Source organism: Plodia interpunctella, chromosome 25, assembly GCF_027563975.2.
Source record: "Plodia interpunctella isolate USDA-ARS_2022_Savannah chromosome 25, ilPloInte3.2, whole genome shotgun sequence".
NCBI lineage: Eukaryota > Metazoa > Arthropoda > Insecta > Lepidoptera > Pyralidae > Plodia > Plodia interpunctella.
This window is the reverse complement of record NC_071318.1, coordinates 1,677,168-1,691,426: the sequence shown is the minus strand read 5'-3', so window position 1 is coordinate 1,691,426 and position 14,259 is coordinate 1,677,168. Positions and strand designations below refer to the sequence as shown.

The window sequence follows — 14,259 nt, the reverse complement described above, 5'->3', positions numbered from 1 at the left end:
CCAAAGTTTGTCCAATAGTATTGCTATCTCGTTACGTAAAATGAAACAAAGACCTAAATTATTCGACACGCAATCGGATGAGTGAGATACTTCCATAAACTACAATTCATTTAAAATTCGCGTCACGAGATTATATTAGTGAGAGTGAATATAACCGGGTACAATTGGATTCCGTACAACCCGTGTATTTCGTGGCCACACAGAACATCGCGCATCGTTCAAAGATCGACCGACAGTGAACTTCAATAGATCTGTTCAAGTGCAATTATGTTGACTAAAACTAATTTGCTGGCTGTATCTACGATACCTACAACTAAATATTTAATTCTTTTATTTTCACTTTCTGGACAATTTCCCATGTGTTAAACACGCTCAGTCTGACAATGTATCATATAGATAGGACCACTAAACATATCCCCCCGCAACGAGGAGCTAAAAAACAATAGGTTATAAGCCTTCATGGAAGGTTGACGTCAGTCTGGGGCGGCCAGAAGAAAAATCATGCCCAGTACAATACAATTTAAAGTATTTTTCAAGCTGATTCCAAGTTTCAGGGCGTCAAAGCCGTTAATGCAACATGCTTATTAGATGGAAGAGAGTTCGACATAGTTTATACTATCTACGCCCCGAGGCTTCGTTCCCGTGGGAATTTCAGGATAAAAAGTACTCTGTGTGTTATTCCAGGTTATATCCTACCCGTGTACCAAATATTATAACAATCTGTGTGCGTGTAGTAAATTCTGCGTGAAAGAGTAACAAACATACATACATCCTCTCATCGGATATTAATATAGATTTGCTATGACTTTTGTTATGCTATCTTTTTAGTGTTTTAATTAGTCGCAATGATGTGACATAAGACACTGACACTGGGCTTTGCGGCGCCACAGCCCTGATTGAAACTGGAAACAGGCGATGAGACATTATTCTTTATAGTACGAGTTTTTTGTACGTATTTATCATGAAATAACAAAGAGAGATACTTACACAAATTAAAAGGGTAACTCGAAAGTCTGCACGCCCTTAATAATGGTTTATTATGTACATTTGACTCTCGCACCTGTTTCGGATTGAATTGAACTGTTGTTTGTTATGTAAAGGAAGAATACAAATCATAAAATAAATTAACTAAATATAAATAGATTAATTATAAAAATTGACGAGAAAAAGTGCCTGTGAAAGTATAATTTCTGAATAAATGATTTGATTTGATCTAGAAAATTATAATACCGATCTACCGGCACGTTTTCCAAATAATGGTGCGAAGTGGCGAAGGAAAAATAGGAAAGCAACTCCCCGGACTCCGAAGCTACAAAGTAAGGACAAAGTACTAGATATTTATACTAAGCTCTTCCCCGTATTACATACTTTATCGTCTGTAAACACCCATCTCGGAAACTATTCTAACAGTTCTAATTATGCACTGGTACCGTCTTCGCACCTGTTCCTTTAAATAGTCGGCCATTGCACCCTATACGAGTACACTCCGGAATAGATGCACTTTAATCCTACCACACCATCGAGAACATTCAAATACATTACCGTATAAGTATAGGCCGTTTAAAAAATAAATCGAATAGAACTCCCAATGGATAGCGATGAGTTCGATATTTGAATCGTTCGAATTGTTGATCGTACGTCCGAGTGAAGGTATTGGTATTCAATTGAACGAAATCAATGAATGATTGTTGCCAGTTAATTTTAACTGCAAATTGTAGCTATATTTAATCTGTCGTGAGTTTAAACTTGGTCAATGAACTAGTTGCTAATTTAATTAAAGATATCTATCGTCAATGTGATAGGAATAGAATTTCTAAGCATTTATAGGTTATTAGTCGCCCGCGACTCTTCTGCGTTTTTTTCGCAATAAAAGGTAACGTATTTTACTTTTGAAGGTCCAATTTATCCCTATACCAAATTTAATCAAAATCGGGCTAGTAGTTTGTGTGTTAATAACAATCAAAAATACATATCTCATGCTAGCACGCACACGGCGGAAGCAACATTTGCTCGCAACAATGTATCCTATCGGGATATACTTTACAACATTTTTTATAGAAATAGACAATTTTAGTTATAAAATTTGGAGATATTAAAAGCAGCTATAACGAAGCTAATCTAATCTAAGTGGAGATCTGTAACAAAAGCATATATCAATTTATACACATACCTTTTTACTCTCATCCACGCCTGTTTCAGGTTATATTCTGAGCTGTGAATTACATTTTTAAGAATTGGCTATAATTTTCGACCGGCTATCTGTCTGACTTCAACCCTCTTCGGGGATGCTAGTGTTGCCTGTCAGCTGTTATAGCATGTTTTTCTTAGTTACGTAATACGAGAAATTTATAAAAATAGATACTTTACATTAAAACCACCAAATATTAGCAATACAATCCGAGTATGAATTTCAAACAACAATAATAAATTGCGTTTAAAGAAGACTTTATGTGAAGTTGAAATTGAGAAGGTCTAGAAAAATAATTTGTAATAAAAAAAATATGGAAAATAAATTGTGATGTTAAATTTTCCCCCTTAATTTTAGTTGTTGTATTTTTATTGAATTAATTTATCTAAATTATTTTTTAGAAAATAAAAGTAATTAAAACTGATTTAGGTATATGAATGTTGAAAATTATTGGATAATTTCGCTATACCTAATGAATTTTTTCGTTTTAATGAAAATTTGTGACAATCGTATTTGAGATTTATATTATTTTAATCTTATTCAATTCCAATATGCATTTAATCTAAAATAATTATGTATAAATTATATCCATTGAACAGTTATATTGATCATATAATCTACGCGATTATTGATTATGTTATTTACCTTAGTTTGCTAGTTTGCATATATACTTGATCCTTGTGATCCTTTTGTACCAATAAATAATGACGAGAGGTCCCGGGTTCGATCACCGGTCGGGCCATGATGGAAAATGATCTTTTTCTAATTGGCCCGGGTCTTGGATGTTTATCTATATATGTATTTGTTATAAAATATGTATAGTATCGTTGAGTTAGTATTCCATAACACAAATCTCGAACTTACTTTTTTATTAGATTTATAGATTGGGCTAGATCAATCTGTGTGATTTGTCCTAATATATTTATTTATTTATAATTAATAAATACATAATATTCAAGATAGTACGTAGGACTATTAACTTCTAAAGAAAGTTTTTAAAACTTTCTTTTGTCTAAGATCTCGCGAAATTAATTGTACGCATAAACAATTGCCGATTGCCTTTTACAGTATCGATGTCTTGTGTATCTAAAAATAAATCATAAATAAATTATCTCTGTTCAAATAATATAAAACAAGATATTGTTAAAAGTTAGAAAGTGAACTAAATCAAAATACATAATTACTGCGATAGACCGCCGTACGCGCACCTCCCGAAATGGAGCAAGGCGGGCGGCCGGCGCGCGCCCTTTTCGGCCGCGAAAACCGCTCGATTTATATCGATCTCAGCTCTAATCGATTGATCTATTGACTCGTTATAGTTGACAGTTGACTATCGAATAGAAATGCATAAGTTTTTTCAAAAAAAGAACTGTCGAATCTTGTCTTAGCGCGGTCCGCGGGGGCCGGCGCGCTCGCCATGTATGGAGCGCGGGCCATGCGTACGCGCCGCGTATATAAGATTGCCCCGCCGCTCTCCACGGCACTCGCAGTCTCGCTGCCGTAGAGTCAACTTCCAGCGCGTCCCCAAATCACACAAACCCGCCAAGATGTGCGACGATGATGTTGCTGCGCTTGTAGTCGACAATGGCTCCGGCATGTGCAAGGCCGGTTTCGCCGGCGACGACGCGCCCCGTGCCGTCTTCCCGTCCATCGTGGGTCGCCCTCGTCACCAGGGTGTCATGGTCGGTATGGGTCAGAAGGACTCCTACGTAGGCGACGAGGCCCAGAGCAAGAGAGGTATCCTGACCCTCAAATACCCCATCGAGCACGGAATCATCACCAACTGGGATGACATGGAGAAGATCTGGCACCACACCTTCTACAATGAGCTGCGTGTCGCCCCCGAGGAGCACCCAGTCCTCCTGACTGAGGCCCCCCTGAACCCCAAGGCCAACAGGGAGAAGATGACCCAGATCATGTTTGAGACCTTCAACTCCCCGGCTATGTATGTTGCCATCCAGGCCGTACTTTCCCTGTACGCCTCCGGTCGTACCACCGGTATCGTGCTGGACTCCGGAGATGGTGTGTCCCACACTGTCCCCATCTACGAAGGTTACGCCCTGCCCCACGCCATCCTCCGTCTGGACCTGGCTGGTCGTGACTTGACCGACTACCTCATGAAGATCCTCACCGAGAGGGGTTACTCTTTCACAACCACCGCTGAGAGGGAAATCGTTCGTGACATCAAGGAGAAGCTCTGCTATGTCGCCCTGGACTTCGAGCAGGAAATGGCCACCGCTGCCGCCTCCACCTCCCTGGAGAAGTCGTACGAACTTCCCGACGGTCAGGTCATCACCATCGGTAACGAGAGGTTCCGTTGCCCTGAAGCCCTCTTCCAGCCTTCCTTCCTGGGTATGGAATCGTGCGGCATCCACGAGACCGTGTACAACTCCATCATGAAGTGCGACGTTGATATCCGTAAGGACCTGTACGCCAACACCGTTATGTCTGGTGGTACCACCATGTACCCCGGTATCGCCGACAGGATGCAGAAGGAAATCACCGCCCTCGCTCCCTCCACCATCAAGATCAAGATCATCGCTCCCCCCGAGAGGAAGTACTCCGTATGGATCGGTGGATCCATCCTGGCTTCCCTGTCCACCTTCCAACAGATGTGGATCTCCAAGGAGGAATACGACGAGTCCGGCCCTGGCATTGTCCACCGCAAGTGCTTCTAAGCGTGCTGTTGATTGCGCAACTGTTGCTGCAACTGCTGCTGCGGCTGCGTGATAGTGCTGTGTTGTGGTGTCTCGTTCCGAGTGCGTGACGCAAGCATTTTGTACGTTGTACGTAGTGATACCTGACAGAACTGAACATCTAAATATAACGCCATCTATTGTAATGTAATTTATTTGTAAAATTTATATAAATTTAATTTCTTTTTTATTTTTATTATATACAACGGGATCGTTATGGATCTCAACGCCAATGTAATTAATAAATAAACGGTTAATTTATTTATTTTAATTACATCATTTCTTTTTATACTTACTGATGACTTTCGTTTTGATAAGAGTTTCCTGAACCCTAGTCCTGACCTGGTATAGGATTACATACACATCCATAAACACAAATATGTGAGTCAATGGTATTCCACCTGTCTATAAGTAGGTCAGATCATTTGCCAACATTCCAGCGATCAATCGCCTACACATTACCTACATATTTTTTTAATACGATGATGTTGGAGACGTCAGAGTCAAACGACATAGTTCCCCAGCGAGAAAGCTGAACGTAAATCTAAATCCGAAGTGGAGCTTACCCCACACGAGTCAGAATTAGCCGCGACTCGCACTACCATAAATAGTAAAGACAGCACCCGCAAAGCATTTTCTAATTTTATCGGATTCCCGAGCAGACCCGGCTGGCGCCGGATGCTGACGCAATTTGAACCCAGCAACTAGAGCAATAGCATCAAGTTTCGCTTGAGCAGACGCGTTTCCGTAAATATCGTAGTCGAAAGAAGCGGTGGCTTGGTTTTTCTATTAATATTTCGACTCCCGCGCCGCTTTCTGAAACAGCGTGTGGGATGTTTTCGAGTGTATTACTCTCTTTGGCTTGAACGATAGCAACGTCGTGTTATCAATGGATATCTTCTACAATTTTATTTTTAGTATTTACTGCTTACGTTTTCATATCATCAGTTTCCACATCGTCTGTCCCGAGAGTTTTGTCAATGTTGTTTTTAGAACGCGCTGTTGGTGATACTAAACGTAAATTATGTCAGTAGTTTAACGAACTAATATAATATTATACTTCTACAGCATATTCCTTATTTTCATTACGTTATAGTCGATCGTTGGTTTGTTTAGTTGAAAAATATTTTCACCTTTTCGGTTTTATGAATGAAGAAGTATTACGTTAATCATTTTCTTATACGAACTTACTTGTAGCTACTCAGTAATTTTTTTACAGGGATGTCGATCACTGACACTTAGCCAGATGTTGTTTGGATGCTGTGAGGCCGAAACACGTGTTTATTTTTGAAATTCATTGCGAGTGTCGACTATCGGGGATAGGCTAACTAATTTGTATGTCATCGAGTCAGATTTTTTTCCCTTGTTTACGTAAAGTAGCCGACCGAATATTAGCAAAAAATATTGTTTTATTTTTTCGACGATTACGTCATAACATTCGATTGTATGTATTAGTGGTTAGTACTTGTCAAATAGTAGTATCGTTTAAGTAAAGTTTAATTGAATATATTTAGGTAAATATACTAAATTAAAGAATCGAGATGTCTGCAAATTTTGTCCGAACACCTCGGCGCAAGCGCTTGAATTGCCAATGACATATAACTTAGATTTCTTGACAAACGCAGAGGATTTTAATTTATTATGTTTTGACTAAGTAGTGGAAATAGCAACATTAGTCAGTTTTTATTATCTATAGCTTTATAGTCATCCGTGTGTTCGCTGTTCCCTGAATTATACGGCCATGGCAGCTGATAGGTAATAACAATATTTCTAAAAAGGGGTAACGTGTTACAGGCGGCCGGTCGTAAAATCACAGCCGAATCTTCAAAATTTATATATAAACTAAGAGAATGAAACTCGCAAAACACGCAAAAGACGCACCATCAGACAGGCAGGACAATATATCTCATCGAGACGATTCGGTTTACATTTATACCAATGCCAAAATTAGAAAAAACCGCAAAAAAATTGTAGTCCATATGATTTGTACCAAAATTGTTTATTTCTGAAAATGTAAAATACGTGGAATTAATAAACATATAAAAAGTGTGACAATTTAGCATGTCAAGATCATTAGAAGAGACGGTGACATAATATGTTTGATAAACCATACAAACAGTATAGTGATAAGGTGAATGTCGTAAAATTCTAATCTGAGCGGGTTTTAAAACCGGCCTGCCTGACGTCAACCTTCCTTGGGAATGCTATTTTGCCGTCTCAGCTGCTTATGCTTATGTATTCCTTAGCTCTCTCGCCTCGTACGACACGGGATGATATGAAGTGATCCTATTTTAGGGCGGAACCACAAGCCACATGGAGAGTAAAATAAATTTGGGTAGGTAATTAATCAATCATGTGTCGTGTTCCTAACTAATATTATAAATGCGAAAGTAAGTTTGTTTGTGACCTCTTCACCCTTAACACATCATGTCCTCCACAGGAAGTCTACTGCTGGACAAAGGCCTGTCCGTAAGACTTCCACAAAGATCGAATGAAAGTCATCAGCGCGGGAATGCTGCCTTGCTTACAGGTGGCCAACTTTAGATATTTTTAATTTATAAATACTTATTTAATTATAAGTTATTTTTAAGATAAAGTTTTTAGTCTAAATTAATGTAATTTTGTGTGCATTTAAAGTAGTTCGATTTGTTAATTCGTATTCGTTCGTATATTTGTCAAGTCAACTTGTGGCAAAAATACACGTGCAACTTAGTGACTTTCGAACCCGCTGTTCTGATTTTGATGAAATTTAAAAGATATGTGGGATCTGTTAATAGAATTTACGTTCGTGCGGCATCAAAATCGGTTCAGTTGGTTTTGAATTATCCACAATTTTGTAAAAAAATATTATGTTCGCGAGGTTTAAGTTCGCGGCGAACAATAGACAGGTAGTTTGTGCAGTAGATGAATCTATATCAGGCAGCATTGAAAGTTTTATAAATAAAATAAAAAAAGACGTGAATCCATCTCTGATTGTACGTTTAAGCGTATGCCCAAATATGGATCATCGCGTGCGCATTCTCTGCACGCCGCGAATAACAGATGAGTCAACATGTTATCACCCTTCAGTGTTGGCACACTCACATTTTCCGAAGCGACATTATAGTCAGAACGCTATTGTGTAATTTTCGTGACTAATTTTGTATTTGTGTAAATATACAGAGAGAGAGAGAGAGAGAGGGAGAGAAAGAGAGAGAGATGGAAGGAATTCCACCGACGAGAACGATGTTCTTAAATGATGAATGTATGCATTTATTTTTATTGTCCGAGCGAGCGAGGCGATCGAGGTCTACAAATCAACTTGGGGCAAAAAATACATTTTTTATATGTATTTAACGCGATAACTTTTATACAATAATAAACATAAAACGCGTAGCTCGACATTGCGTCCACACATTCTCTCTTTTTTACACGATGCGTACACGATATGGGAAAAAGAGACAGCATGTGGACGTAACGTACTACGTTGTTGTTTTGTGGTAGGCCTTCTGTTACTTAAATAAATAATTTCTTGCATTGTTGTGATCTAGTTTGAAGGGTCAGAGAGGCAGGTGATTACAGGGTACTGTAAAAGACTCTAGGCCATAAAGTAGGCAACAGGCGTGTGACACTCCTGGTGTTGCAGACGTCGATACCACGGTGACCACTTACCATCAGATAGACTACATGCCTGTATGCCTGCTTAATCGTTTATAAAAATCGATATCATTCATATTCAGCCTACATCAACCGATTGCTGTGTAAGGCCTCCCTATTTTCACGCTACTTTTTTCGGTCCTGAATAAAAAATAGGTATCGAAAGGGAAAACTAAAAATATTGTAAACAAATCAAGTATAGTTCGCCTATTAGGGTCAGGAACATTTTCCCACAGAATATAAATAGCGGGTGATTCAAACTGTTATCAGTGCTCGGTTTTGGCACACTCATATACATTCTGCAGGAGTGCATGTGTGATATAATAATACTACACATAATGTATAATCTGAGATGAGTTTTCCGCTAATATTTTCCCAATTTCTTTGCAAAAAGTCGGGTGTAACTTTTACCGACACGTTTACAAATGCGCCTGTCAAACAATTGTTATTAGGAAAATACTGGCCGTAAATAATTTGAGGATTAATTATTGACCGAGCGAGCGAAGTCTATAATTCGACTTGGGGCAAAAATGCATTTTTTGTATGTATGCATACATGTTTGTAACGCGATAACTTTTGAACCGTTGGTCTGATTTGGGGCGGTTAAGTAGTTTTTGAAATATTCACAATTTTGTAAAAACTCATCAAAATTTATTGTGTTCGCTACATGAGGTCTAAGATAGTGGCGAACAACTAGTTTATTTATTATCTAATAGCCGCTTATGACCCAGTATATTAGGCAAGGTTTCTCTCTCTCTTTCATCGCGACATCCTTTGTCAACTTCAGTTCGCCACTCCAGCTCAGTACATCCATCGACGACCCGGCCGCCTTTAGCCATTTGGGAGAACACAATCCGTCACTTGCTTAGCCCACTGCTCTGTACGAGTACGTATGGTAAATGGTTTGTCCTAAATATAGATAAGTAGGTAGGTACTAATTACCCGTCGCACCTGTCTTCCTAGAACGAAGTAGATTTTTATGTCGACAGGGTATTTTCAGGAACTTTAGAAATAGCATTCATAATCCACTTAATGACACTATATCATCTGTGTATAGAAGACTAAATATTTCGAATATACAAAATGGCAAATTAGACTGTTCGTTCAGGAGGGGACAGGATTCCGATGCCCTGAGAATGAGATTTTTATACTTAATAAGCACTAATAAGTTTCATTCCAGAATCTATAAATACTTCTTCTTCATAGTCCAATTCCTCATGGCTGAGGTAATTACGTGGAATGAAACACACACAACAACTTTCTTGGCATTATTAATGGAGTGGTTTGCCGTTGCCTTCCCCATTTCACACACAAATTAATAATAATCAACCAGTGTGCAGGTTTCCTCACGATGTTTCCTTTTACCTGAAGAAGTAGTAGACGATGAAAACACTGTACATGAATCAGATTGGTATACAAACTCATGTGGCACGAGTAGGATTCGAACTTGGGACCTTTCGATCCACAGGCCACCGCTTCATAATCATAAATACAATCAAATCTCATTCTGGAATGAGACAAATAGGAAAATAAACAGAAGTCAATAATAAATAATAATAATATATTAGGACAAATCACACAGATTGAGCTGGCCCCAAAGTAAGTTCAAGACTTGTGTTATGGGATACTAACTTAACGATACTATATTTTATAACAAATACATATATAGATAAACATCCAAGATATAAATCGAGATAAAACGATACTATATTTTATAACAAATACATATATAGATAAACATCCAAGATATAAATCGAGATAATTCTGTGGGAAAATATTTTCCTTCTGGAGCCTTAACTACTGGGCATACTTAACTAATCGTGACTTAACTTTGACGCAAAAAGTCGCTTCGTTCGACGCATGTTAAGGCTTATGCCAAAGTTAACTGGTGCAACCCATTCTAGTGTATCAATTCAAATGTAAGCACGTGTCAGTAGAATGAAAAGTATTAGATAATTCCACATCTTATATAATAAAAATTCTTCCTCCAATGACACGAAATCAAAATTGAAAATATCCGATGAACGGTTTAGCATCAAAATTGCTCATTATGTAACTGGAAATGAGTGATGAAAGACGCGATTCGATGATAAAAGAATTCCTGTGAGCTTTAAACGTTGGTGCCTTTGTTGGCGCCAAAATCGAATACCCGGAGAGTATTCAAATCGAATCGAACATGATCACAAATAGGCCAAGGGCGTGTCTGATGAAATGTTGGGAAAATTTAAAGTCATCTTACAACACGTGAGTAAAAATTAATTGGGGATAATATTTTGTACATAGAGATACAAAGTGCTCTATAAAGCCGATTGTTGTTATATCCGTCGACGGCCAATTCTGAAATTATATGTATGTTACATGCCCGGATTTTCGTGCTAAATGCATTGCATCAAGCCATGCACGGATGCATTTCATGCATGTAAATGTCTAAATTTTGTTGTAAATATCGACTAGATAAGACACATTTGTGTCTCATGTACAGTCAACAGCACATCAAGTTACCCCGCATGAAACTTTATGACGCGGTAATAGCGGCGACTTTGCAATGAAGTTGGGTAGGTCGATATGCTGTTGACTGTACCTAAGGTACACGCAGTGCACTTCTATTTTAAATCTTAATTTTTTTTCAAGGTTGATTGGTAGAGAATACTATTATATTGCTATTATTAAATACGCCTTTTGTACCACATTGATCTTTGTAAATAAAGTTCGAAATAAATAAATTATATCACCGCAAACTTTACCTCTAACGGAAAAAGAAAATGACGTTTCTATGTAACATCCACCTTTATATACTTTTATGCCTAATACAGTTACATTCGTACTACAACATTTTACTAATATCTAAACAAAAAAGTCCCCGAGCTCTTATACTAAAAGTTATTAAGTGCGAAATTAATAAAAAGGTCTGACTCGCTTCGGCGAGTTCGAAAAAGCAACAAATGTCAAAGCAAAATCGCCCTTATTGATTCCGAATCAATTACAACCGTGCTTTGACTGACTAACAATGTCGACCTCCCCCCTCGCCGAGGGGGGTGTTCAGGTTAATAATGATTATTAATATAGTTTAGCTCTCGTTAGCTTTAAATGAGCAATAGAACTTGTCTAATATAGACGGGAGTAAATAGTCGTGGTTGGGGATAGGCCAGGGGCTAGTGGAGATTTATCAGGTGAAATCAATGTAGGTAGTTTAAAAACTTACATTTCACTTATTTTGGTGATTATTGATCGAAAATGACAAGTTTTAGCTGTACAGTCATGTCATTAACAAAATTATCACTTTTTAAAACAATTTTTTCTTTGTTAAGAAAAAATTGTGTTAAAAAGATTTTACAAAATTATGGTTAATACAATATTTCTTTTCTTGTTCTAGCTCAAAGTAGCCTCGGTTCAGATGCCTCAGAGCTGGAGAGGCTACCGGGACACCATTCAGATGATCACGAGACTCTGTCTGAAGAAAATTTGACTAAAAAGTGTTTAAAAAACAATTTATTATTATTATCTACCATCACACCTAATGCGATAGTGTAGACTTATACCTAACTAAAATTATTTACACATTTTACAGTAAAAAGTATCTTTTGGAACCCACTCAATAAGCACAGGAATATATCCAATAGCTTATGCACCGAATCAATGACGCGAATTATTCGCGCGACAGACATTATTCCCAGCAAGCTAAACCTAGCTACGGGCACTACCAGCAACTACCGTTTGCAATGACGCAAAACTATATTGATTTTAAAATTATTTATTGTTTTAATGTTTTTTAATTACTATATCAGTTTAATTATATCTTTTTTTATTTAAAAAAAATCCTTATCAGCCACTGGACTATAGCGAGCGCTGGATATGAGACTTCTGGAGCTATTCCAATTATCCCTCAGCAGATCAGATTAAACGTGCCAGAGCTGGTGGAAATAGAACTCCACTATTTCGTAGCTCATTCGAATACTACTTTTATGGTTACGAGTTGGTAAAAGAAACCCTAGTTTCGATATCGACGTATCATAACTTAGAGGTCTATTTTTTTATATAAAATTTAAACATCGAAAATTAAACTCGTTGACAATTAGAAAAACAAACTGATTTTAATTATAACGAAATCAGCGGAATAGCCTATTCGATGAGAATTCGTGGATTGTTTAAAGTAAAAAAGCAAAGGGTTGCACCAGTCAACTTTGATGTTACTTTCATCTGCGTGCCGCCGTCCCATAGATAAAATGTCCTACTTTGAGGTTTTTCGGCGCAGGTTAAAGTTAACGTTAAAATTGACTGATGCAACAGAAACTACCTAAATGTCTTATAACATTCTTAAGATCAGTACATTGGAATGGAATAACACAAAGCGTGCTTTTTATTACAAATCTTGCGCAGGATTTGTCAGATAGCACGTGCATTTAACAGGTAAATAAATAAATAAATATATTAGGACAAATCACACAGATTGTGCTAGCCCGAAAGTAAGTTCTAGACTAGTGTTGTGGGATACTAACTCAACGATACTATATTTTATAACAAATACATATATAAATAAACATCCAAGACCCGGGCCAATCAGAAAAAAATCATTTTCTATCATGACCCGACTGGGGATCGAACCCGGGACCTCTCGGTTAACCACTGCGCCCTTTCATAAGTGTGTTTCGCTTGGAACAATAAACAAAAAATACAATTAGTCAATTATATATCGTTATCCCAACCTGTAGCATATGTTTACATACAACTAATACAGTTTACAGCGGAATTGGGCGGTAATAACCAGTTGAAACCGGATTTGGGGAAATTAAACAGTAAACACACGTAAATTGGTCGAGTTGGGAGATTTAACATTCATGTAGTGATTTACTTGATAATGTTCATTCGATTCGATTTAGTACTTTATTAGAGAGAAAATTTTGAAGAGAGAAAATTAGAAGAAAGAAGGTCCTTTAGGCATCGTGCCCATCACACATTCAGCATTCCATTCAAAGCTACGGTATAATATTATTTCAATTTCAAATGAAAATTTTCTTGAAATATCATAGAAAACCTGTTTGTTTTATTTTGTATACCTACGTAGTATATGTATGTCTGTACGTTCATCACGAGATACCGAGGCCTGATTTAATAAAGACTGAACATTTTTAATTACAGAGTTTGGTTCGTCTGTTACTCCAATGGAAAGCGAACAAACTCCCTGTTTACTTATGGAGAGCTTGGAGCCGCCATTTTGAACTGTATACCTTTGATTTTTGAAAATTTATTCCAATTTATTTAATTGCTAGCTGTCCGCGGCTCCGTCCGCGTATTAAAGTATCCTAAATCAGTATCTATCAATTTATTTTAATACTAATTGTAACCGCTACTAGAATCGTGTGGGGTTTGAAATAAGTAAAATGTTATTCAGCTTAAGAGTAACGTCTACCGTCTATTCGGCCTTACAAAATGAGAAAATTATGTTATGTTTTTGTATGTGTATGTGATGTATATTTTTGGTGAAGTATGTCTTTGACAATATTTAATACTAGGTTTGTAAGTTTACCTTGTTTTCATAATTTTCAATAACAAGAAATTTAATGGCACCTGAAAATAATAATTTTTATTCTTAAAAGTGAATATATTATGCTGAAACGATTTACACCAAAATCAAAGGTTGAACTATAATTTTCTTAAAACGCACTATTGCTGCGAATATACTAAGGCAACATTTGACGCGCAACATATCACTCCATCTCACGCATTACTATTGACTCGAGT

General features: G+C 37.4%; 1 protein-coding gene and 1 long non-coding RNA gene across 2 annotated transcripts; both read left to right on the top strand.

Annotated features, from left to right (window-relative positions):
- Nucleotides 1-1,027: 1,027 nt before the first annotated feature.
- Nucleotides 1,028-12,399, top strand: LOC128680762 (uncharacterized). Its single transcript, XR_008405897.1, has 3 exons — nucleotides 1,028-1,316; nucleotides 7,325-7,414; nucleotides 11,894-12,399. It is a non-coding gene; the product is annotated as an uncharacterized LOC128680762 (long non-coding RNA).
- LOC128680761 (actin, muscle) lies at nucleotides 3,716-5,179 on the top strand. The gene has a single exon (XM_053764144.2). The coding sequence runs from the start codon at nucleotides 3,736-3,738 to the stop codon at nucleotides 4,864-4,866; it is 1,131 nt and encodes a 376-aa protein (XP_053620119.1). The 5' UTR covers nucleotides 3,716-3,735; the 3' UTR covers nucleotides 4,867-5,179.
- Nucleotides 12,400-14,259: the final 1,860 nt, after the last annotated feature.

Excerpts from the sequence above, each read along its gene's own strand:
- LOC128680761 (XM_053764144.2), top strand. The coding sequence starts at position 3,736 with ATGTGCGACGATGATGTTGCTGCGCTTGTAGTCGACAATGGCTCCGGC.